The 22,514-nt window shown below is 39.9% G+C and overlaps 1 protein-coding gene across 1 annotated transcript in view; it reads left to right on the top strand.

Moving 5' to 3' along the window:
• Positions 1 to 22,514, top strand: part of CRB1 (crumbs cell polarity complex component 1) — a 77,445-nt gene that overhangs the window by 6,595 nt on the left and 48,336 nt on the right. The window contains exons 3-6 of the mRNA XM_029084249.1: positions 996 to 1,631; positions 7,619 to 7,814; positions 10,880 to 11,019; positions 12,255 to 12,437. Of these exons, the coding sequence (XP_028940082.1) occupies positions 996 to 1,631; positions 7,619 to 7,814; positions 10,880 to 11,019; positions 12,255 to 12,437 (1,155 nt within the window). The remainder of the gene's footprint in view (positions 1 to 995; positions 1,632 to 7,618; positions 7,815 to 10,879; positions 11,020 to 12,254; positions 12,438 to 22,514) is intronic.

The raw sequence follows: 22,514 nt of genomic DNA, 5'->3' as shown, positions 1-22,514 counted from the left end.
AGTGCCATATATACATAAGCTGTCTTTCCTAAGCTGATAAAGCTTTCTGAAACTTTCTTCCTCCACTTCCCCTTCCTGGGGAAAAAACAGATTAAATTATATGATGTATTAAAATACACACTATGAAAATATACACTCATCAGTCAGTTTTCATTCTCTGATAAACCCCAGTGGCTGTTTGTTATCCTCAGGTGACCAACCCTAGCTTCTCACTTTCCCAGCCAGCCAGGGATCTGTCCCAGGACTTGATCAGCATTGGCCTAGCCCCAGTTACAGATAAGCAACTCTATATGCTTCTTCTCTTTCAGTTCCCCATCTCCTTCTCTATTCTGTTCAACCTCCTGTATCTCAGTTCCAAAAACCAGGAAGAAATTAGACAACTCCAGGATTTCTACCACCAGCCTCTCCTCAGCATTCAAAAGCTTGACCTTTAGACCAAGATAGAGGTCTAGAGCAAACATCACATCTGCAATCATCCCTTTGAGTCTTACCATCTCCACAGCCTTGAGTCAGTTTCTATGCGAGTAACAAAATTCCCAAACACTGCAGGACGTGTGCTGATGATTGTGCTGTTTCCACTGATCCATACCAAACTCATGACAGAAGCAACATGGTATTATGAGATTAATTTAGTGATCAGTAGAACCCCATTGCAGTCTTCGGCTATGTCTGTGCTGCGTGTGGGAGACTTGCTTCTAGCACACAAAAGTACACAAGTTTCAGTTTGGCTCACTTGATGTTGTGGGCAGTGCAACCAATATTGTTGCAACTGTATTCTTAATATGGCGTTAAGCAATCCTGACACTCCAGGCCATGGTTTTTGGAAGAGGCGAGAACAGGAAATTACAACCTACTCATATTTTCATAATTGTTTTCATTTTACATTTATTAGTCTACTAATATGTGTCACACAGTTTTCTTCTCAACAGCCAACAATTGGAGCTATTGGTTTTGAAGCACAGTTGTGTTAAGAGTCGTACTTTTTTCACTCTCAGTTACTCCTAGTGCTGTGGAAATCCTCAGAATTTTTTGTGTTTCCTTTCTAGAATCACTTTGCATGAAGAATGATTCCAGGTGCCTGTCAAACTCTTGCCAAAAGAACTCTACATGTGTTGCTGGTTATAAAGATGATACTTGCCCTTGTGCAGACCCATCAGTGGACAGTGTGGAGGAACTCTGCAATAAAACCTCTGATCCTTGCTCCTCAAACCCTTGCCTTCAAAACGCTACCTGTTTAAGCTCTGCTGGAAACCTCAGCTTTACTTGTGAGTGCCCTGCTGGTTATAATGGACCTGCCTGTGAAATAGCCATTGGCGTGTGTGACACAAACCCTTGTGAGCATGGAGGTACCTGCCAAAATGGCCTGGCTGGGCCCACCTGCCTTTGTAGTGCAGGATACACAGGTACACTCTGTGAAATGGATTTAGATGAATGCATTTCTGAACCGTGCCACAACGGAGCGGTGTGCAGGGATGGGGTTGATGAATACTCCTGCTACTGTGTCCCAGGCTATCAAGGCAAGCACTGTGACCTGGAAGTGAATGAATGTGTATCAGATCCGTGCCTGAATGGGGCAACGTGTCTCAACCAGATAGGACACTATGGCTGCATCTGTCCACTTGGGTACACAGGTAAGCACTATTAAAACAACTTTATCTTTGCATCATGGAGAACCATCATAATTAACATTCCAAGTTCAACCCCCCCACACACTTCCTTAGTCATAGCTGTATTACCACCTTGCCTTCAGCTTTGTCACCAGTGGCTGTTGGTGCATTATGGATTACCTCATCACTGTGAACTACTGATATCGGATAGAAAAGGATTAAAGAAACCTCATATTTACCAAAAACTACAGAGCAGTTTCATGAACATCGAGCCATGTCATAGGGCTAGGTTAACTTTTAAAGCAAACCTTCTCAAAATGCATGTCCTCAGAGTGCTACATATAGTATTTGGTCCTCAGACAAAACTTATGTTTGACAGGGTTAAAAATTAGATCTAATTAGACTTGCTTGTTTTGCTAATCATGGCAAACTGTACTCTTAAACTTAGATGTTTCATGTCAACTTCCTCTCCTCTGCCCTTCCCAGAAACAGAGGACTCATTTGCAACTAGAATGTAATGCAAGTTAAATAGAAAGAAAAGCATTATCAGCTTCCCAAACTGCCCATTTTCTCATAATCCCATTTTATTTAGTTCCATTTTTAAGGTACAGGTGCAATCTTTCTTGCCTACTTCCTCTACTGGAAAGCATGTAATCTTTGTGGGAGACAGCTCCCTTCAAATTTAAAAGCTGTTTTCAGGGGAAGGACTGCAAGAGGTAGCACACCAAATCATTAAAAGGAGAAAAAAAGAGGCATTTTAGTGAGAGATTGCCAGTCAAGTAAGCAAAGAAAAAGAAGAGTCATACAGCAAAAGGGGGAAAAAAACCTAGCTATTGCTTCAAGTGATTCAAATGAATAAGAAATAAGAGATGTGGTTTACAGCTCCATCCCCAAATCCCCATGCAGGAGGGGAAGTCAGAGGTAAAAAGCAGCTTTCCTGTGTTTGACACAGCACTCATTGGAAGCCAGCCCTCGGTTAATATCCCTCATGAGCACAGAGAATGTTATTTCAAGGAAGCTTGTTACCTTCCTGCCACCCCGCTGCTGCCAGCAGGTGTCTGAGCCCAGGCCAGCCGAGGAGAAAACTACACAACCGGGGTAAAGCCAAAGAGCAGAAGGAAGGAAAAACCTATTAACAACCAGCATGGTTACTCTGCAATGATCAGACTCAGCCCAGACCTCCTGTTGTATTCAGGAAACTGTATTTGCTTAACTGGCACTATTAGTGGGGTCCAGGCCTGGATCCATAGCCCGGGAACTCATTTTGAAAGAGACAGAATATACACCTTTGAGAGAAAGAGAGAGAAAACATAGTAAAATAGTAAAGCCCAAACAAAAATAAATGAAGATTCAGATCAACACAAACTACTGGAGGAAACTCGATCTGCTGCAGTTGCTCGCTCCACTTTCATCACAAAATTCTGCTGTTTCACAGGCTGAGGCTCTCGCCAAAAATCAAGCGATGTCACAAGTGCTCTGCACTCAGCACAAGCAAAGTTAAGAGATGAGGAGAGAACCAAGGAACAAAAAGTCTAAAATACAAAGAAGAGGCTGCAGTGTTTTGACATCCAGCTCTGCTGCTGCTTCCAGCAGCAAAGAGACTAACGATAATAATTCTATAGAGGAGTAGCGGAGTGTTCCTTCAGCAGTAAAACACCAGCTCTTAAAGGCTACTTAACAAAATTATTTATCAGAAGCACACTTTGCTGTTGTTTTCTGCACCTTGCTGTGAGTTGCGCTAAATGCACAAGCCAGAGGAATTACTGGATGAAAGCCCTGAGGTGTCCCCACTGGTAATAAAAAACCTCATTTACTCTGTCAGGTGATCTTGCCAACCATTATTATCCTGGCCTGACACCATGAATTACTGTGGGAAGTCATCCAGCCTCATCTCATTTCCCTAAGATGTTAAAAAGGTTATATCTCTTGATATGTAGGTAGAGAATGTACAGTAAATCTACAGCAGTAATGTTAACCAAATGCTTGAGTTACTGGCTGTGCTTGCTACTTGTTTCATGAACTATGACTGCTATTTTGTGTGATTGGTATGCTGCAGCACTTCTTAAAATAGCTGAGAAATGTCACACATAATTCTTACACAAATGGAAGAGGTTAGAATGCACTGAGAGCCAAGAACTGGAAAATTTAGCATGAAATCTGCAGTTTCTATGATAATGCTCTGCATGTGTGAAATTATTTACAAGACATGTGTCACACAGCTGTTAATAATGAAGCTCAGTTGGTTTGCTGAAGTTTTGCTAGCTACCTTAATCAAATGCATTTTTTCCTCCATTGCACTAATTGCACTTGCTCTTAATTCACCCCATCAGAGCCTGGTGTAAGAGCCTGTTATTACTCCCATACTTCTGGTATGTTAATTACCTTGCTGGACACAGCCGATGTCAGTCCTCCAGTGCCAGTGAACACTAAGTGTGAAGTATCAGGGGTGCATGGCAGTTCTAAAAACCAGTGTTAGCCCGAGACAAGAGCAGGAGAAAGTGTTTCAGTGACAGATGCAATAGGTACAATGGGCTAGATTAATTCTTGCTGCAATACTTTTTACTATGGTGTAACCACAGCTGGGCTGAACTCTCTACAATATGAGGAATTATTCCTGATGGGTCTTTAAGCTCTCATACAGTATTCTTATCAATAATATGTACACCATGCAAATATTTAGAGTAGACAAATCATAAGGCACTTGAAGGCACACAGGGGCACTGCAACCCCTACCATGGGGTGAAGTATCTCAAGTACAGACCTCACTTCCCAACAAGCTCATGGCAGTATCATTGTGGATAGCAGTAGCAAACAGCATTGTTCATTCAACAGCAATTGCCAACAAAGCAGAAAATCTGTTTCCTTCTTCAGCTTTCAAGTTTCAAACCAATGCTCCCCGCCTCGTGCGCAGGTTACCAGCTTGCTGCTGAGACTCCTAACTGCAAGACTGTGATGCGAGAGGACCCCTGCAGTACTGGCCACATTTCAAATGGGTTTCAAAATAAAGATTAGGAGAGGACACATACATTCAAAGAGTTCTTGTCACAATTCATAAATTCCCAGTACCAAAATCTTTGATTGGATTTAGCCCCACTGTTCTCTGTTTGTGTTTGGTTAGCGCAGTAAGACCCATAACAACTTATATCTGTGCATTCACACAGGTAACTGGTGGTTAGTATAGACCTGTGCTCAAAAGGGCAAGCCTTGCTCCAAGAAACTGAACTCTTCCCTCTGTCTAACTTTTTATAAGATATCTTCCTGCCCTTTCAAAGCTGGTGCCTAGAAAATAGCTGTCTGACACTCTCCATCCAGGTGATGGCATGTGAGATTATTATATACAGGTTGCAGAGGTTGGGGACAGTCCTCTGTACCTGCTGTGCCGAAGCACAGCATTACATCATGGGTGAGCAGAAGGGGTGACCTGGATACCAATTTCCAGCTGTACTAAGAACACACAGGTCCACCTGGAACTACACTGAGCCTGCAAACCCCTAGCATCTTTTACCAGAACGTGACATTGCAATATATCTGTAGGCAGGCAAGTCTGAAAATGTTGGCTGTATCTCTTTCATCCTTGCCTGCATTTACTCTTTATTGACTGTGGCTGTACAAAGAAGCGCACAGTAGGACTTGTTTGAAAAGCAAGCAGTATAAGAAATAATCTCAGTTCTTCAAAGAAACCGCAAAAGTTATAAATATCACTTATATCCACTTTGTCAGCCTTTCAATTCAAACCACTTGTGTGGTTTTGGTATCTGCTGAAACACTCTGCCTGCTCCAGGACAGGACGCCTTTGCTCTTGATGCTGTAGCCCCGTGCAATAACTGTGGCAGGGCTTGTTGGTGCTATTTTTCCCTTCCTAGCATATGATATTTGGCACACAGCATATTTATAACAGAATGTTAGACTGAGAGACTGAGGTGCAAATGCAGATCTAATCTTTTCATCTCTCTTCTTCACATCTAAGAAAGCCTGACAGCAGATTCAACAGAGGTTAGGGGGAATCCCCCCCGTTTGTGTGGCATAGCGCATCGGCTGGGTGCATTATACAGAGAGAAGTTTTCTTCTGAGGCAACATTGCCGAAGGCAGGTTACTGGGCTTGATAGATTAAAGACATGAACCAAAACAACAACGCTGTGTTCTCATGTTAATCATCAGGCTGTTCTCAGGCCTGTAGATTTAAATTTGGCTGAGCTGAGGATCAGTTGAACAGGGCTTGTTTTGTCACATGATTTTTAGTGTTCGCAGTAAGCTGTTAACAAGCTCTGGCAGATTTACGGTCACTAGACATACTTCTGCAAACACATTGTTTACAGTTACAGTGAATTCACAGGGCAATGGCCACAGAGGGATTGCTCACTATATCTGGATGTAATGTACATTACCATAAAGCCATAAGAGAGCATTCCCGTGCTAGGGTCTTGCGATTTTTTCCTGCTGAAAGGAGTGGCTAGCTGACCAGTGAACCTTAAACTGGAGGCACGGGACAGGCGACTTCACTCATCCAGTGTTCTATACGTGGTCTCAAGGAACTATAAAACTATAAAAATATATTATCTAAAATTACAACAGTAATATTTCTTAACTACTGGAAAGCTGAACTTGCACTTTAATGTTATATTATGTTGTATTATGTTAGCTGAACTTGCACTTTAATGTTGTATTATGTTGTATTACGTTGTATTATGTTAAATACATTGTATTCTGTTAAATACAATGAAAAATAGTTATGAGCTAACACTCTCAAAATTTGTTTTGGCATTTTAATGTATTTCCAGGTATTTAACCATAATACAGAATATATACTTTTTAAATACAAATATGCTACATTGAAAAGTGCCAAAATAAATTAGTAATCAAGTAACAGTGCTAAATATTATCAATCTCAGTGTTTTGAGAAAGATGTTCTGGGCTAGAATGCACAAATTTCACAGCAGGACAGAGCAGGCAAAAACAGATTAAAGAAAGAATTAGAGGTGAGCTCCTAAAGAAATAGCTAATTAATACCAATCATCAAAATGTATCTGTCCCCATCTTTTGAAAACCTGATCCATCATCTTGAACTGAAATCTTTACCTCTCTCTTAAAAAAAACCAAACCAAAACAAAACCCAAAACCCTCCACCCCAAAAACTCCTATAATACTACTGCTACTTTTGTAAGCCAAATAAAAAATAGGGAAGTCCACTTAAAAGCATCTTTGTCATTATAATTTGCTATTTTGCATCTGTTTTGTGGCTGATACTATAGCTATTAAAACAAATTGACGTGGCAGGTGAAAATTATTTTTTAAAAATCACTGTTACTCAAAATACTAAACAAGTGTATAAGCATACAAAATTCAAATAGTCAAAGCAGGAACTGCAAGGCATTAATTATGAAATTTTCTTAGTGTCTCCTGGGCTGTGCTAGAGATAAGCAAAACGAGTGTATATTTAGACTGCCAACTATCATAAACAGCTGTAAACTAATATTAGAACTGATTTAGTTCCATTAATTATGTCTGAAGAGCAGCTCAAAGATTCTGACGTGTTGCAAACATGGCATCATAGACCAATTTATTTACACATTGTTAAATCTTAAAAAAAAAAAAAGCAACAAAACACAGTTGAACAGACAGCTTCCCCATGAATTCAGTTAACTGTGCAGCTTTAAACGGACTCTTCTGAGGTAACTAAATTACTAGTCACTTCTGTACCATATAAATAAGATAGTAGCATAGTTTTAATAATCTGAAAATTAGCTCTGTTTCTATGTTTAAGCTAACATAAAAAGTTGTTACTCTACCTATCCTTGTGAATAATAACTCATTTGTTCTTCCGTAAATTCTCCCAGCCTTGAAAAAACTAGCCTTGCAATGCACATTGAGGAGGAAAGGCCTTGTAAAAATAGGCAATTTCTTACAGAAAGAAAAATGTATTATGTGAACCTTGTGCTTAAAACAGTCTTTGCTGAGATCTCCCAAACTATCTCCCAAGTTTGGGGCTTGCTTGTTTTCTTTGCTTCTGAAGGTACAAACTGTGAGCTGGAAATAGATGAGTGCTCATCACAGCCGTGCCTGAATGGTGCAACCTGCCACGATGCCCTGGGGAGCTTCACCTGCTCCTGCGCTCCAGGCTTCCTTGGCGACCTCTGCGAAACCAACATTGACGAGTGTGTCAGCCAGCCGTGCCTCAATGGGGGACAGTGCATGGATGGCACCAACAGGTAGGTCTTCTACAGCTGGGTAATGCTATTAGTTCCTCTGTTTGCAGACAGGAATCTTACAAGAGCCTGCACTGCCAGGTAGCTGATTTCATTTCAAATTGTGGACTTCACTCCTTGATCCTGCACTAATTTCAGTCTAAATCTGAAAAGGATTAACGAACACAATACTGGTGTCAGGGCCAATAGGACAACAAAACATTTATGGCGAAGACTGACCAAGAAGTAAATTTTTCACATTAGTATTTTAAATATTTACAACATGTTGTTTGTCTGGCCCTAAGGGTTGTCATTTAGAGATTAATTCTATTCCTGACACTCATCAAACTCTAGTTTCCAAGAGAGATGCGAGAGTGTATAAAATTGAATTTACCAACAGCAGCTGCCCACACAGACAGACAGAAGCCTTAGAAAAGAGAGGCAGAGGAAAACTGTAATAATAATAACCATTGTAATAAATCACACTAGGAAACGTGTCAGGACCTTTACAGGCATATAGGACAACAACTTCTAATCCAAAAAAAAAAAAGCCTGCAGTTTATGGGCAAAATAAAAAAAAAAAAAAAAAAAAAAGATAATACAAAGCAACAGAAAAGCAAATTTCTCTACCTACTGTTAGTAGCTCTACACAGAGCTTCAAGAACAGCCCTGGCAGCCAGAGCTCTGGCACTCATTCACCAGTACTGGCTTTGCATACTCAGCAAGAGATTCCCAAACCAAAAATTTCTATGTATAAGTTCAGTCTGAAAGTTCCTATTCATGTAGGCGTATGAAGTGTATTCATGCAGGCACTCCTCTTGCCAGTATAAGATTGATCTCTATTGTGTATTTTCCAGTTTTTATAAAGCAGTTTTGAAGATTTTAGTGCCCCAAAAATCAGTCTAAAAGCCATGTTAGCTAAAAACATGCTTGCCTTGAATGAGAGAGGGAAGAGATCACATTCTGGGAATGAGCTTTTGTAGTGTGGTGACATGGCACCAACCTTGTGGAGCTCCTTTTCAGCACCTCTGAATGACTCTGAACAGGACAAAGCAATTTGCTGTTTTCCAGTCTTGCTAAAGCATGACAGCAGGGAGGGGGATGTCACCTTGCACCTGAGTAGTTCACAGCAAATCCACTTTGTAACCTGCAAACCTTCTGAGGATACATGCGTAAGGTGAGCAACTGGGATGCTCATTCAGGCCAGACTTAATCCTACTCATTTTTCTGCTAGCTTTTAAAGCTGAGGTAGGTGTAAGAGCAATTTTAATTGGCTTGTAATACTGCAGGATATCTGGAGAAGGATTGGAGCCTTTTCCACATTTGTTACATGATGAAAAGGGTTGGACAACAAAGCAATTCAAAACAGAAGGGTGCCTAGCAATTTCCTTCCTTTTGTGTATTTTTTGGGTTAAATGAAGAATTGTAGTCTTTAAACAGTAGTTTTCCTTTTCTAACTAATGCTACAGTACAGCTGAGCCACCAGCTTTCACAAATGAGTGAGGGGACAGATTTAGCATTTAAACCTGTAAATACAAACACTGAAAAAAATTGTCACCCAAATTTCAGACCAATTCTTCCAGTGAGGTTTCACGAATACAACAAAGTAGAAGTTGATCTCTTAAAAAACCCTGGTTCACATTATTACACTTTTCTTATTTAAATTCAGCAATTTACAGAGGTGCCTTGGTTGGCCCTATGAAACCTGGTGTGCACAGGCACAGAAGACACCTCTGCATGCTCTAATCCTTTTTTCCACAGGAAATATTCCCAGGATTTCAGTGTTCTTTTGACTGCATAGGAAAGAACATCTGTGCATATTGCTTTCTGTAAATTGTGAAAACATCGAACAAGAAGCTCAAAAAGAATGTTAGGCAGAATGCCTAAGAGTATCACTCTCAACAGAAAAAGCCACCGGCCTGCTCAGTCACAGCCTGCCCACATGCAGGGCACCCTCCAGAATCTCCAAGGGTCGACAGTGATGTCAAACACTTAAAGATACCCGAGAAAGAGGGCACACAGGTGGGGCTTCACATTAAGCAGTGAGTTGTGAATATTCCTCACTGCTCTGTGATTCTGGACTAAAGGGAAAAAGAAGTATGGACTTCTTTCGCCACAAAGTGAACAGCACCAAACTGAAAGCACATGGAGGAAATGTGTAAAAAACACAGCAGAAAAAAAAGATGCTTCTGTTTTGAGAACATACCTTGGAATTAAAATTATTTTTCTGATTCACATCCTCCTCATTACTTTTTATATCCTAAATTCAAATGCCACCTAGTCTAAGTCATCTCTGATTTTGATTTAAGAATAATCCATACACTAGTAATAAATTGGCCTGCCAGAAGTTTCTGCTTATGTACACTTAAATAGCCTAGTAAAATTTTACACTTTTTGGTCTGTTAGACTGCAGGAGCCAGTTGTTCTCTGATGTTCCCTTATGTTCAACAATTTCACTTTCTCTCCATATATTTATCACAAATCTAAGGCTTTGCTATTAAGCACAGAAAATATAAAATATGTATATTTATCTCTTGTTCTGCAAAATTTCCCATGATTGCAACTGTACAATAACCAGTGTATCACTTTAATGTAAAATAAAATAATATAAGAATAAATTTTTATTTCTGATAATTACTATTAAAGATCATCCAAACATGGACATTTAACATAGATGTCTTGCAAAGGCCTGTCTTATGACATGTACAAGCTGACCTTATACCTTATGACCTAAGCATAGCAGTTATCTATTTTGTAATAATTAGCTCACCTGAAAAAAAAATTCCCTCTCAAATAAAAAAAGAAGAAAAAAGTTTTCAATAATTCGTAGAAGGAATGATCTGTCAAATCCAATTTGAATTCACAAGCAGCTTTTTTCCACAGACAAAACCATATATTTGGGGAAAAAAAGCTCATTGTTGGTTCCAAATTTCTGCGGTTTCTCCTAGAGCACCAGATGGTGGTCTTGAGCCTGGACTCAACTGCACAAGCTGCTAGCCAAGGCTACACAAGAAGCCTGTGCAAGTTTGGGAACAAAGACTAGATCTCCTGACTTCCAGCTAGAGTGAACATTGCATTCTGTGTTGCAGGTACAGCTGTAACTGTACTGGCACTGGATTTATGGGCTTACACTGCGAGACCCTAACTCCCTTATGCTGGTCAATGCCATGCTACAATAACGGCACTTGTGAGGACAATGCTGACAGTTACATATGCCACTGTTGGCCAGGTAAGCTCTAAGTTTTCTGATAAACACTCTCCTCTCTCGTGTAGTATATATGTCCTCTTTTTTATTATTTTTTTTTTTTTCTGATACAATAGAAGGTTGAATCTACGTAATCTTAAAAATACTCTATGGGCTTGTGTTTAGGTGGGCTTCACTCATCATGAGTCAGAGCCCTATGGGTAAGTTGCTCTCTTTTCCAGCTAGACTGATTTTCCTGCACAGTCAAAACCAAAAAAAGTGCCAGTATTATGGAGTCAAGACAGGAGATAAATCAAAGTTAGGATCTATCTCCCAGTTGCTTAATCCTTCAACCCATGTGATACAGGAATCACTGCTGTGGCTGTCCCTTTTTTAGTCTTCATCAACATGACCTTTAAACCAGTCTGAAACCCTTACTTTTAAATGCAAAGTGTTGCCCGTTTATGAATAAAAATTAAACTAGATGTTACATTGAGAAACCGGTCTTCATATCACCAGTGCAACTTCTTCTGTCTAGCAGTGTAGAGTGAAATATGCGGGGCTGTGTTCTCCTCTACCAGCAATGCTTGCCTATGCAACCGTTTGTGAAAAGACTCCCACATCCTGGGTGAGGACACAGACCCTACACTCCTGAGAGACTTTGTGAATTTTTCAGCGTGCGGACTAATGACAAGAAGTCTCTTCAGGAAGTTTGACGTCTGTGTCCTTACTGAGGATGCAGGAGCACAGTGCACTGTGAGGAGTATATGCCACAGTTATTGGACTACATCGTTCTTGGTACATCAGAAATGGAAAAATCAGGCAGAACCCTTAGCATTTTCCAGAAATTGGGGAGCTTCCTGACACTTCAGACTCCATAAAGAACTTTACAAACTAAATAATTCATATTCCCTGCCCTCCCCTGTTGCAGGGAGGTGATGCAAAAGGAAAAGTTCACACAACCTGAGAGCAGAGCAGCACCACACTGCAGCACCTTGTTATCTGCACAGATCTCCACCTTACTTCCTAAAAAATACCAAAGTCCGTGGAGCACACCAAAGCTCAGCCAGCTAACGCACAAGAGCTCTCGCAATATCCTGCTGCAGAGCCCTGACCGTGAGCTGAAGGCAAATGTGGACACCTTCAAGAAGCAGAGGAAATCTTTTAGCATGCAACAGAGCCTGAAGCCAAGCGTATCTAATATTGACAATGATATTTTCAGGTCTGGAAGGAACAGGTAGCACATCAATTAACCGCCTTATCCTCATGGTTCTCCGCAGGCTATGCGGGCTCCCACTGCGAGGAGGACATCATGGAGTGCAGCAGCAGCCCCTGCCTCGCTGGTGGGGACTGTGTGGAGCGCTCCTGGGCCAGCCACTACGGAAGCGTCCCTGGCCTGCCACCCACCTTCAGCTACGACAGGGCCGAGGGCTACATCTGCAGCTGTAAGCCAGGCTTCACTGGTAAGATTCCTTGGGTGAAAGCTTAGGAAATGAGATACTGTAGTGTCCTGTGTTTTAGGCCTGGCTCTAACTAAACCTTTGTGGTAGTTTTACCTGGCTAGCACGAGCCCGAGAGAAAGCCGGAGAGAGGAAGAGACCCTCATTAATATACTGAACACGGTGTTATATGATATGGAATATCCTATTAGCATATCCAAATGCCAATTTAGCTTATTAATTTAAATATTCCTTGCCCACCCGAGATCTTGCACTTGCGGACTGACAAAACACAAAGTCCTTCAACTTCCAGCAACAAAAATGCAAACCCTGGTATGTTGTCAACGTTTTTCTCACAACAAATCCCAGCTGAAACCAAAACACAGCACTGTTCTAGCTGCTAAAAAGAAACCCAGCTCTGTCTCAGCTAAAAAACCAGGACAATCTTTAAAATACAAGACGGGTTCTAAGGTGCCACAGTGCAGAGGGTCCCTCTGGTGGTCACCGTTCCCGGGTTTCACCAGCGATTCGTGTGGAGCAGAGGGAGCTGGTTGCAGAAGCTGGGAACGGAGCAGGAGAGCCGCAGGCTCCGAGAGCGGCCCCGAAGGCCGCCCAGGCAGCCAGGGAGAGATGTGGCCCCTTCCACGGGCTTCTCTGCAAAGTGTCATCATTCAGCACCACATTTGTTTGAATTCGGCCATAAACTTCAGTCAGCGGGTGCTTTATCATGAGTTTGAAATTCACTGTGCGCAGGTGTTACGTTACATGAATGAAAACAATGAATAATAAATAAGAGAATATTTCCATAAAACAACCACAAAACAAACCTCTCAAGCTTTCTGCGTTTCTGTCCTCGTGTAATTCTATATAGCAGCACTGCGGACTGGCAGCAACACTTCTTCATCTCAGCACAAGGCAACATTTTGTTTAAATTTAGCAGTGTAGTAAATGCAAAATAATTTTAAATTACATGCATAGCTATGTTCTTAAGAGCAAAAAAACCTATCAAAATTACAGATAATCCTAAAAAAGATGTGTTGAGATTTGAGAATTAACACAGCCTACACTATTTATCACAGCCACATGAGTTCTGTTTGGATTGTACACTTCTGGGCTTACAGTATTTTTCTGTCAACTCCATTCCCTTTTTCTTTTTGAAATAAAAAAGTACTTAATAGCTAGCTTAATTTAATCAGTCTTCAATTTCTCATTCCATTCATCTCTTGAGCAGCTTACATACTTTCCTGTGTCTCTCCTAGGCGTTGCATGACTGACATCTCTAACACAGCAGATACAAAAGTACATGGAAAACACAGCTTTCACTCTGAATTCCCAATTTATTTTTCTTCAAGGTGGCATTAAGAGTTGCTCACTTTTATTCCATCCCTTCCCCCTAGCCGTCCTTCCCTATCCTGTCACTAAGTGTTGCTGTTGTACTTTTCTTCTGCCTAAGAGAGTATAATATAAGGCTTCTACTAAGGATTGTGATATCCCCCAGGCTGTCCTAAGCACCCATACCTCCTCAAATGCCAGTTCTTTCTCTCCAATTTCTTCCAGTGATGTCCAGCTCTCAAGTTTCTTTTCCTACCCTCTTGCCCTGATTTAAAAACCCTTGTGCTCTGTCAGACAACCCAGAAGGTGTTTCCTTGTTTAATCACCATCCTTTATCCTCTCACTTCTTTATCAATTGCCTTCACCTGGCCTGTTTGCCTGATTTAGCTTGTGGTTCTGCTGGTTTCCTTCACATGGAGAACTCTCATACTCCCCAGGGAGTCAGTGGACCCAGGTATAGGCAGACTAGACTGGTCTACAAAAGAGAATCATAATCTATTTAAATGTATTAATATTAAATAATTTTTTTTCAATAGGCATGCTCCAAAGCATGACTGACAGCAGTCTTGGAGATCCTTAAATTTCTGCTGACTTTATATGTAAATAACATTACATTTTTAAAAACTTTATGTAAGTTTAGTTCTCTGCATAGCTGATGGATGCTATATATAACTTTAATTAGAAGAAAATAAAATAGTTATTCTTTCCAAACAGTGTGCCCAGACAGCTGGAGGCAGGAAGAATGTAATCTTTAACAGGGATGCCTGTTAAAGCTGCAAGTGAAATGTCATTTTGTAACATGCTGCAAAGTAATGGCGAAACAAGTTTAATCTCTTACTCTGGTCAGCTCCTTCCCTGCCTTTGTTTTTCAGCAGGGCCTAAATTTTAAATTCTTTTTTGCCAGCCTGTGTGAGATACAATGTAGTCAAGCAGTTTACATATTGATAGGGAAAACAGGAGAATCGCTTGAACTGGCACTTAGCATCCCAGGCTGCCAGGCTTTGCTCTAGCGGCCCTTAGGTACAATGCAGCTGACCTCCCCAGTCCTCCCAGTAGCACTGCATGGTTCTCTCTGGCCCTTCTCCTTTCCCCAGGTAATCTGGAAATGGAAAGTACCCAAAATGAGCCTCAGCGTCCGCACATGTAAGAAGTGTTGAAAAAAGCCTGTAAGGTAGAATGAAAATATTCCCTTCTGATTGTGATAAATAATTTCTCCAATTACAGCCAAATTGATAATAAACCACACATAGGTTTTAATGGGAATTAAGGAAGATGTAGCATTAGAGTTGACAGCAGTAGTATGACTCAGGTAGCAGATCAATCTCTGATCAGGATCACTCAGTATAAGGATGCTTTTCTAGTGTATACGAACTAACAGTCAACTAGAAACAAGGTCAAATCCTTTGATCTGAGTATCAGTACACCTCACTGACAGACAAAGTCCTGCATTTCTGCAACTGTAGGTCAGGAGTTCTTCCAGCATTAACACCTGAATAGTTGTATATACTTTAGATATGAAACCTCAGATTCCTATTGAAATAGGACAAAGATTTTCTTTAATTAATCACATTCAGTATCTTATTATGCATCTTTCCTCAGTAAAGCACCCACAGAACACTATAATCAATACTTCATCGTTCAAGGTAATATGAAGAAATAATAATCCACATACTCTGCATTGTGAGGCTCTGACCCAAAAGCCATTGAAATCAATAGAATGATGTCACTAAATTGAAGACAATTGCCAATTTTGTTGCAAGCATAAAATGACATCTTTGAACTTACTGGACAACATTGCAAACAAATTACTGCAATTCAGCTGAAAAAACTGAGTGTATCTACCTTTTATCTACAATTCTTAGCCCCAACAACAGGAGATAATGGAGCCTAAACACATGCCTATGTCAGGATAAAATATTACCCCACCCAGGTGGGAGAAAGGAATAAATATTACCTGGCAGTATCTTGTTATAGATGGTGATCATTCAGGTGACTTGGAAAATAGTCAGTAGTCCTACTAAAAGTCTGGGAAAGAACAAATCTGCAACCAAAATTATTTACACAATTTGATTATTAAAAATAAAAAAATAAACATCTTAGTTTGGAGACTTTATCCCAGCTAGGAATTCTTTGAGGCCATTGGGTATGTGCCTTATCCCAGATCCAAGATAGAAAAATTCCTGCGCAGGTTCTACAAAGGGTTAAACTTCCCCAGCTCCCTTTTAAATCAAAGGGTTTGGGATACTCAGATTTAAGAGTCTTGCAGTTTCTGCAGTTGCCCTAGATTTTTTTTTTGTTATATTACCTTTGTCCCTGGTTCCCTAGCACAACAGTACTTTTAATAGATGGGCTTTCTGTTAAAGGGCTTGTGATTCTGTACTGCCAGCTAAAGGCAACAGTCAGCCTGGAACTGTGTCCTTTCCTGTCGTGGACATATTGTATTGCTCTAGCACTGCACGTTTTAAAAAGACTGTTACTTGAAAGGCTTAACTTACACGTGGGAATGGAGAAGGGCAGAGCTGTGGGTTTGGTAGTGACTCATTTCACCAGGTTGTAATAAACTTAACACCATGTCAAAATTAAAGAGCCTCTGAACTTGCAAGGTCTGTCAAGTGACATATTCCAGGGTTGAACTGAGCCCAAGGAGGGGTGAGTGTACAAGGCTCCCAGTGCAATGAAAGCAATGCTGCCTGTGCTCCCCAGGGGGTAGGACAGTGCTGCTGGCAGGGATGAAGAGCATCCATTTTTCTTCAGTAGAGTGAGTGTGAGAGGAGCAGAGCCTACTGATCTGTTTGTAGGCAGGCTGCCTGCTGACGTGCAGCTGAGCACTGGCTGCTGAGGACCTGACACTTCTGGTGTCTTGTTATCCGCTACGTGCCAGCTGTGCCACCAGCACTGCTGCTTGCTTTGGCATCGTGAATGCCTGGGTGGTTTTTGACCTTTTCTTTTATGTGTCTTGTTTTCTGTTTTTCCCTTTTAAATCTCCTTGGCCCTTTTCCCAGTCTGTTGGACTGCTGCAAGAGAAAATGATATGATCAGACTGGTGTCGTATGCATATTGAATTCCTGGCATATGCATGGGGGAAAGAAACTGTCTCCTGGAGCTGGAAGATGAGGCAGATAAATGGCCAGTATGGGAGAGTACTGAACACTCAACTAACTAAAGAAAACCCCAACCCAGATACTGAACTGTGAACATCATGGGACCAATGCTTAAAAGCAGAATCATTTGCACTCTCCTTCTGCACTGAAGCCAGAGTGAAAGAAACACAGAAGCACTCAGGGCTTCAGGCTTCCATTTCCCTGCACATCTTTAGATGCTACTATAGGCAGACCACCCAGCAGACAACAGGGTAGACTATGTCTCAGCCAGCTGTACTCCTCTCCCCTGGCCTGAGACAATATTATACAGATGTAAATATTATTTATAAGTAATGGGTAGGATAGTAGGAATATTATCACTAACTTGTGAAGCTTATAATACATATATATATATTTGATTTCTTTATTTTTTAAATTCCCTTCTTAACCATCAGTACAATGGTCAGAGAGCTGCCATCTTTCTTAAATATATAAAGCAATGAGAGTCTTAAAAAAATTGAAATCAAGTAGATGAATAACAGAGTTCTCATCTTGCCCTCAATCTCCAAATTTTATTTTTTCCTGTATTTCCTCATCTGTCCTTCAGCTGTTCACACCACGGCAGTCATTCACTCCTTCATTACACCAGGTTAATTCACTTTATATCATGGCCCATCATCACAGTTTAAAAGATTATTTTCTCTTGATTCTTAGAAGAAGACAAGACCTTAGAAGAAGATAAGACTGTTCAAGGAAAGAATGAGGATAAAAAAGGAAGAGATACAGAGAGACAAGTTTTAAATTAAGAAGGCATCCAGGGCACCTCTCACCTTTTCAGTGGGACTCAGGCTTCTCCTGCAGGCAAGGCAAGGAGTCAAATTCAAAATTAACAGGTCTGGAGGTACTGTTACCTAATCATTATTCCTGTACAAGCAAAGGTTCAAGAAGGAAAATGTTGCTACTATCAAGCACCCATTCAAGGTTAGCTGGTTTAAGGAGAAATTCCAAATACAAGTACTATACATGTGAAACACTGAAAAATAGAATTAGGGCTTGATGTACTTATAGGCTTCGTACTGCTCTGGAACTGCAGAGACGCCGTAATGGGGTTGCAAACATACATCTTTTCCACCTAAATTCAATTCATGACCAGTACAGCATCCTTTTTACACTGTTAGACTGCTGAGAAAGGTTCCCTTACAAAACACTTTTTGGTGCTGGGCAGTTGTGCAGTAAAACATCTAAAAGTGTTGCTGTTTTATGAGCATGAGAAAGAAGTTACTGCTTTTCTAGAGGTATTTCTACAGTGCTGCCCTGTCTCCATTCCAGAATCTGTGATCTCCATATATTCCTGAGTTCAAAAGCACAGGAGGAAAGGAGGAAGGTTTTCTCTTACTGCTCGCAGCAAGTCTCTAACAACTTCAGCCTTACAAAACCAGTGTAGAAAAGGGCTGTATCAACAGAGGATGCCCTCAGGGCCTGGCAGGCTCTTACTGCCTGTAAAAACCCTACACAAAAAAAAGATGATTAAGACTAAAGTACTTTTTCCATCTCTGCTAAAGCCTCTGATCTTGAAAAAAACATTTAGACAGGTTTTTAATGATTCTATCCTCTAATACTATTTAACATTTCTACAAATGCTAGGATCCTGGTAAGGAGTTGTTCACATTGTCTTCAGAACAGGTTCCTTCTCAATTTTCCTCTTCTCTGTTTTTGGCATGGAGTTCTTCCTCCTCTATTTTCTTAATTTTTGGAACTCTCTTTGGATGACACTGTGTCCTTTAGCCCTGGCTTTCCCACTCCAGGGAAAGAGGAAGACAGCCTTGCAAATGGTTTCAGATTCCAAGAATGCAGTGGGCTCACTAGTTTATTGCTTGTCTCTTTATTCCTTATTGATTAAACTGCTTTCTTTGCAATAAGCACTTACTACTTCTCACATGCGTAGCTCCCAGACCAAACTCATTGTTAGGATAGTCTGATTAGTCTTTCTCTGGATAATCCCCCAGAAGGAAAGCTGAGGCTGAACTCACAATTTTCACACTCTTCAACATAATGGCCATAAGAAAGAAGCACACCTCAAAATGATGGAAGCATTGAAATTAAGCTCTATCTGGAGAAATTTATGAATTTGCCATTCCTTTATCAGTTTCCATTATGGAACTCATGGGACATTTCTGTTTTGTTGCTAATGCAGGTAATGCTTCTCTTCAACAACTAAGTAATACCATTTAGTGTAAGAAAGTGTAATTTTTACATTCTTCAGCCATATAAATCACCACAGCAGCTAAGACTGACTTGTGTTATTCATGACATCTCTATCCTTAACAGCCTGTATATTGAGATACTCTGTGAAAGCCTGACACCAATTTTTGCAAAAATTAATCTTCTTATGACTTAACTTTCCCTGTGCATGGCAGTAGACTGTGAGAATGATTGTTTAAATGCATCACTCTTGTAATGGTTACCTAGTGTTTATCACTGCTTAAAGAATTCTGATTTAGTGGGAAACACTTCAGAAAACAGCAGCATATATCTTCAAGTGATAGTGACACCACTGATAATCTTTCTATATTTACCACAATATTCTGCAGCTTGGATTTCACCTCACTAAAATCTGAACATCTCATGAATACAAACAAACTCAGTCATATATCATTACTCTGAAGTATGTATGCATTTTCCTCACTTCAGAAAAAAAGACTAAGGTCCAATATGACCATTACCTTATGACATTACCTTATCTCACAACAACCCATGGGGGATGTATTTGTACATTATTATCAGATCCAGTTACCATATTTAATGTGCTCCAAGTATAGATTGAAATAGTTTCAGATCCTAGGTACAAAATATGAATGCGGCATGGGTGCTAACTATGCAGAGGATCTCTTTTAAAGAAATAAAATGCAGCTCTATTGAAAATTTCAGCTTGCCAAGAGAATCTTCTGATGGAAGAGTATTTTTATTGGCAATAACAATCTAAGTTAAGATTTTGTAAAAGCTGAACCATGATCCTTAAGAAAGGAGCCCTTGAACTTTTCCTGACAACGCTTTATAAAATTAGCCCCCAGACCTGATAATTTGTTTGGAACTTTGAAAATTATATTTAGGGCCCTGATATACCTATGTATATTTTTTCATGAGAAATACATAGTATACAAGAAATATCTCTCCTCTTCTTGTTGCAGGTTGCACTGGAAAAGCAAAGAGATTGCAGCCATCTCTTCTGCATTTTTCAGCACCAAAAGAATGCACAAATGTCAAGATGTTTTGGGTTTTTTTTGAGTTAGAAATATATGAAATTAAAACACTAGGAAGCACTACCAATATTATTTTCAGAACATGTATAGAGTTTTATGCTTTTATATTTCACAACTGACCCATCATTACTGTGATCTATTTTCTCTAGTTACACTGATATGTTAAATTGTATCATCTAGTCCAACATGATTGACAGAGCCTGCAAGCAGTGGATATTTTGAATCTGGCACATCTGTCTCTGTTAAACAGTGTTGCACATAAACACTTTTTAGCATAAAAAGCTTTTTTCCTTGAAGGGAAGGAGGAGGGGATGAATGGCTTTTCATCCATAAGCTCCCAGATCTTGCAACACACAGACAGATAATCCTTAGATTTAAGGAATCTCTAAGTCCAGTACCTGGCAGAAAGTACTTTTTTTAAAAAAGACAATTGTATATCATTTGGCAACAGGAATAATGCTTTTTAAGCACCTGTTATTTTCCTGACACTCATTCCTGGTGGGTCATTCCATCATATGATTGACTACTTGTTAAAACCAGTCTAAATATGCAGCAAGAATTTTCCTTCTGGGATTTTCTTCAGGCTCTGCCTACTTGCCTTTTTGATTTCTTTCTTAATACTGTGAATAAACCTTTCCTAGCCTTTTTAATTGGCATATCTCAGATATTTATAGCCTCCTACAACCCAGTTTTGCCAGCTCTTGGCTGAGCTTATGAACCTGCTCAGTTTCATCTTTATTGAACAATCTCTCTGGCCTTTTCATTTCTTCCGTGCTTTGCTCCAGCCCAGCAACATGCTATGCAGCCTGGAACCGAACACAGGACTCTGAACATAGGACTAATTTTGCCCTACTCTTCCTGTTGTTGAAAAAACAATAATCTTCGTTTCCCTAATATAAACAGAAACTGCTGTGTATCTCCTGATACACATCCTAATACTAGTTTTAGGTGTCTAGCATACCCTGGCATTACAGATAATCTTGTATGTTTCCTAAAGAGAGGTGTTTCTTGCATATATACATATATCCAATGGGAAAAACAACCACTAATGAAAGAAGAATTTAAAGTGTAGTCTAAGTGAGAACCATGCACAAATCCTGGTGAAATCAAAGGTATTGCACATACTAAACTGACAGCAGAACTTCACTTGTCTTCTTAAGAATTTGATTGTCCATTTCAGGAGCTATTTTACAGCATATGCTGTTGAGCGTTGTATTGTATAAGCCTACATTGTTCTGGCTGAATTACAGTCAAATTGCAAAGTCAAGCAAATGCACATCTTTTCCCCAAACAGAAGTGAACTTTCTTTAAATCTACAAATTGTACAGTTTTCACTAACCTGGAGAAAGTGCTTAAGGAGTAGACAATAAAGAGAGACCTGTACTATGGGATTAAAATATTTTACTTCCTCAATACTTTATAATTTATTGAATATTTAAGGTCAAATGTCAAGCAATAAACAAAATGACCCAATTTAGTAGTTCAATATTTTATTCAACAGATGATTTTGAAAACAGTCTTAACCATCTCACCATTGTGAACTCCATTAAAATCCAGTTTATTGGAAATATGGTAAATGATACAAAGAAACATTTAAGAGGCATTACTTCTCTTCCGTCTCTGCCCCATAATGGAGGAACTCAGGAGTGACATTGGAGAAGCTGGAGAAGTTCAGTCGAAAATAGCACATAGGCAAGTAGTTCTGAACCATATGCATGTATGTATAATATGTGTACATACACATGCAAATGTGCTAATACACATATATATACATATATGTGTAAACACATACATAATAGCTGCTTCAGAGTACTTTATTGCTCTGCTTATAGAAAGCCTTTCTTTGATCACTAATTAAAAAGATACACAACTTTCATCTTTTCTATTTTGAAGTGCACAGTTTTCCAACTGGATTGTTTTGTGCTAAGAATGAAAGATTTCTCTTCATTCCTTTCTGCAAAATTTGCAGCAAGCTTGTTAATAAGCAAAGTTTATGTTGGTCTTGATTACTAATTAATTATTTTAATTGCATGGCTTCTGACAGTGGGAAATGTGTGATGTTTGCATGCCAAACGTATATATTTGTTATGAAAGCAATATTGGCCTATATTAAGATAAAAAGCCAAGATGTATGAGTAAAGTTATTTAAGATTAAAGTATGCAGGCTGTTGTTACCTTCCCAATGCATCAAATATAAATGGTATAATGCCATTCATCACTTTGTTCTTGTAGAGGTTATGTTTTTTATATAGCTCTGTTTTCAGGCTCACAAATTTTTGCATGTCATTGAAACACCACTTCTCACATATAAACATCCCCCAATAACCCACAGCGGTGGGGTGGCATTCTCATTCTCGGTAAGCTGCTATTTGTATTACCCCCCAAAAAAGTTTATACTGACCTATTACGTGAAGCTGCGCAAGTTGTTT

This window comes from Antrostomus carolinensis, unplaced genomic scaffold (genome assembly GCF_000700745.2).
Source record: "Antrostomus carolinensis isolate BGI_N321 unplaced genomic scaffold, ASM70074v2 scaffold7243, whole genome shotgun sequence".
Taxonomy (NCBI): Eukaryota; Metazoa; Chordata; class Aves; order Caprimulgiformes; family Caprimulgidae; genus Antrostomus; species Antrostomus carolinensis.
This window is presented reverse-complemented; position numbering and strand designations above follow the sequence as displayed.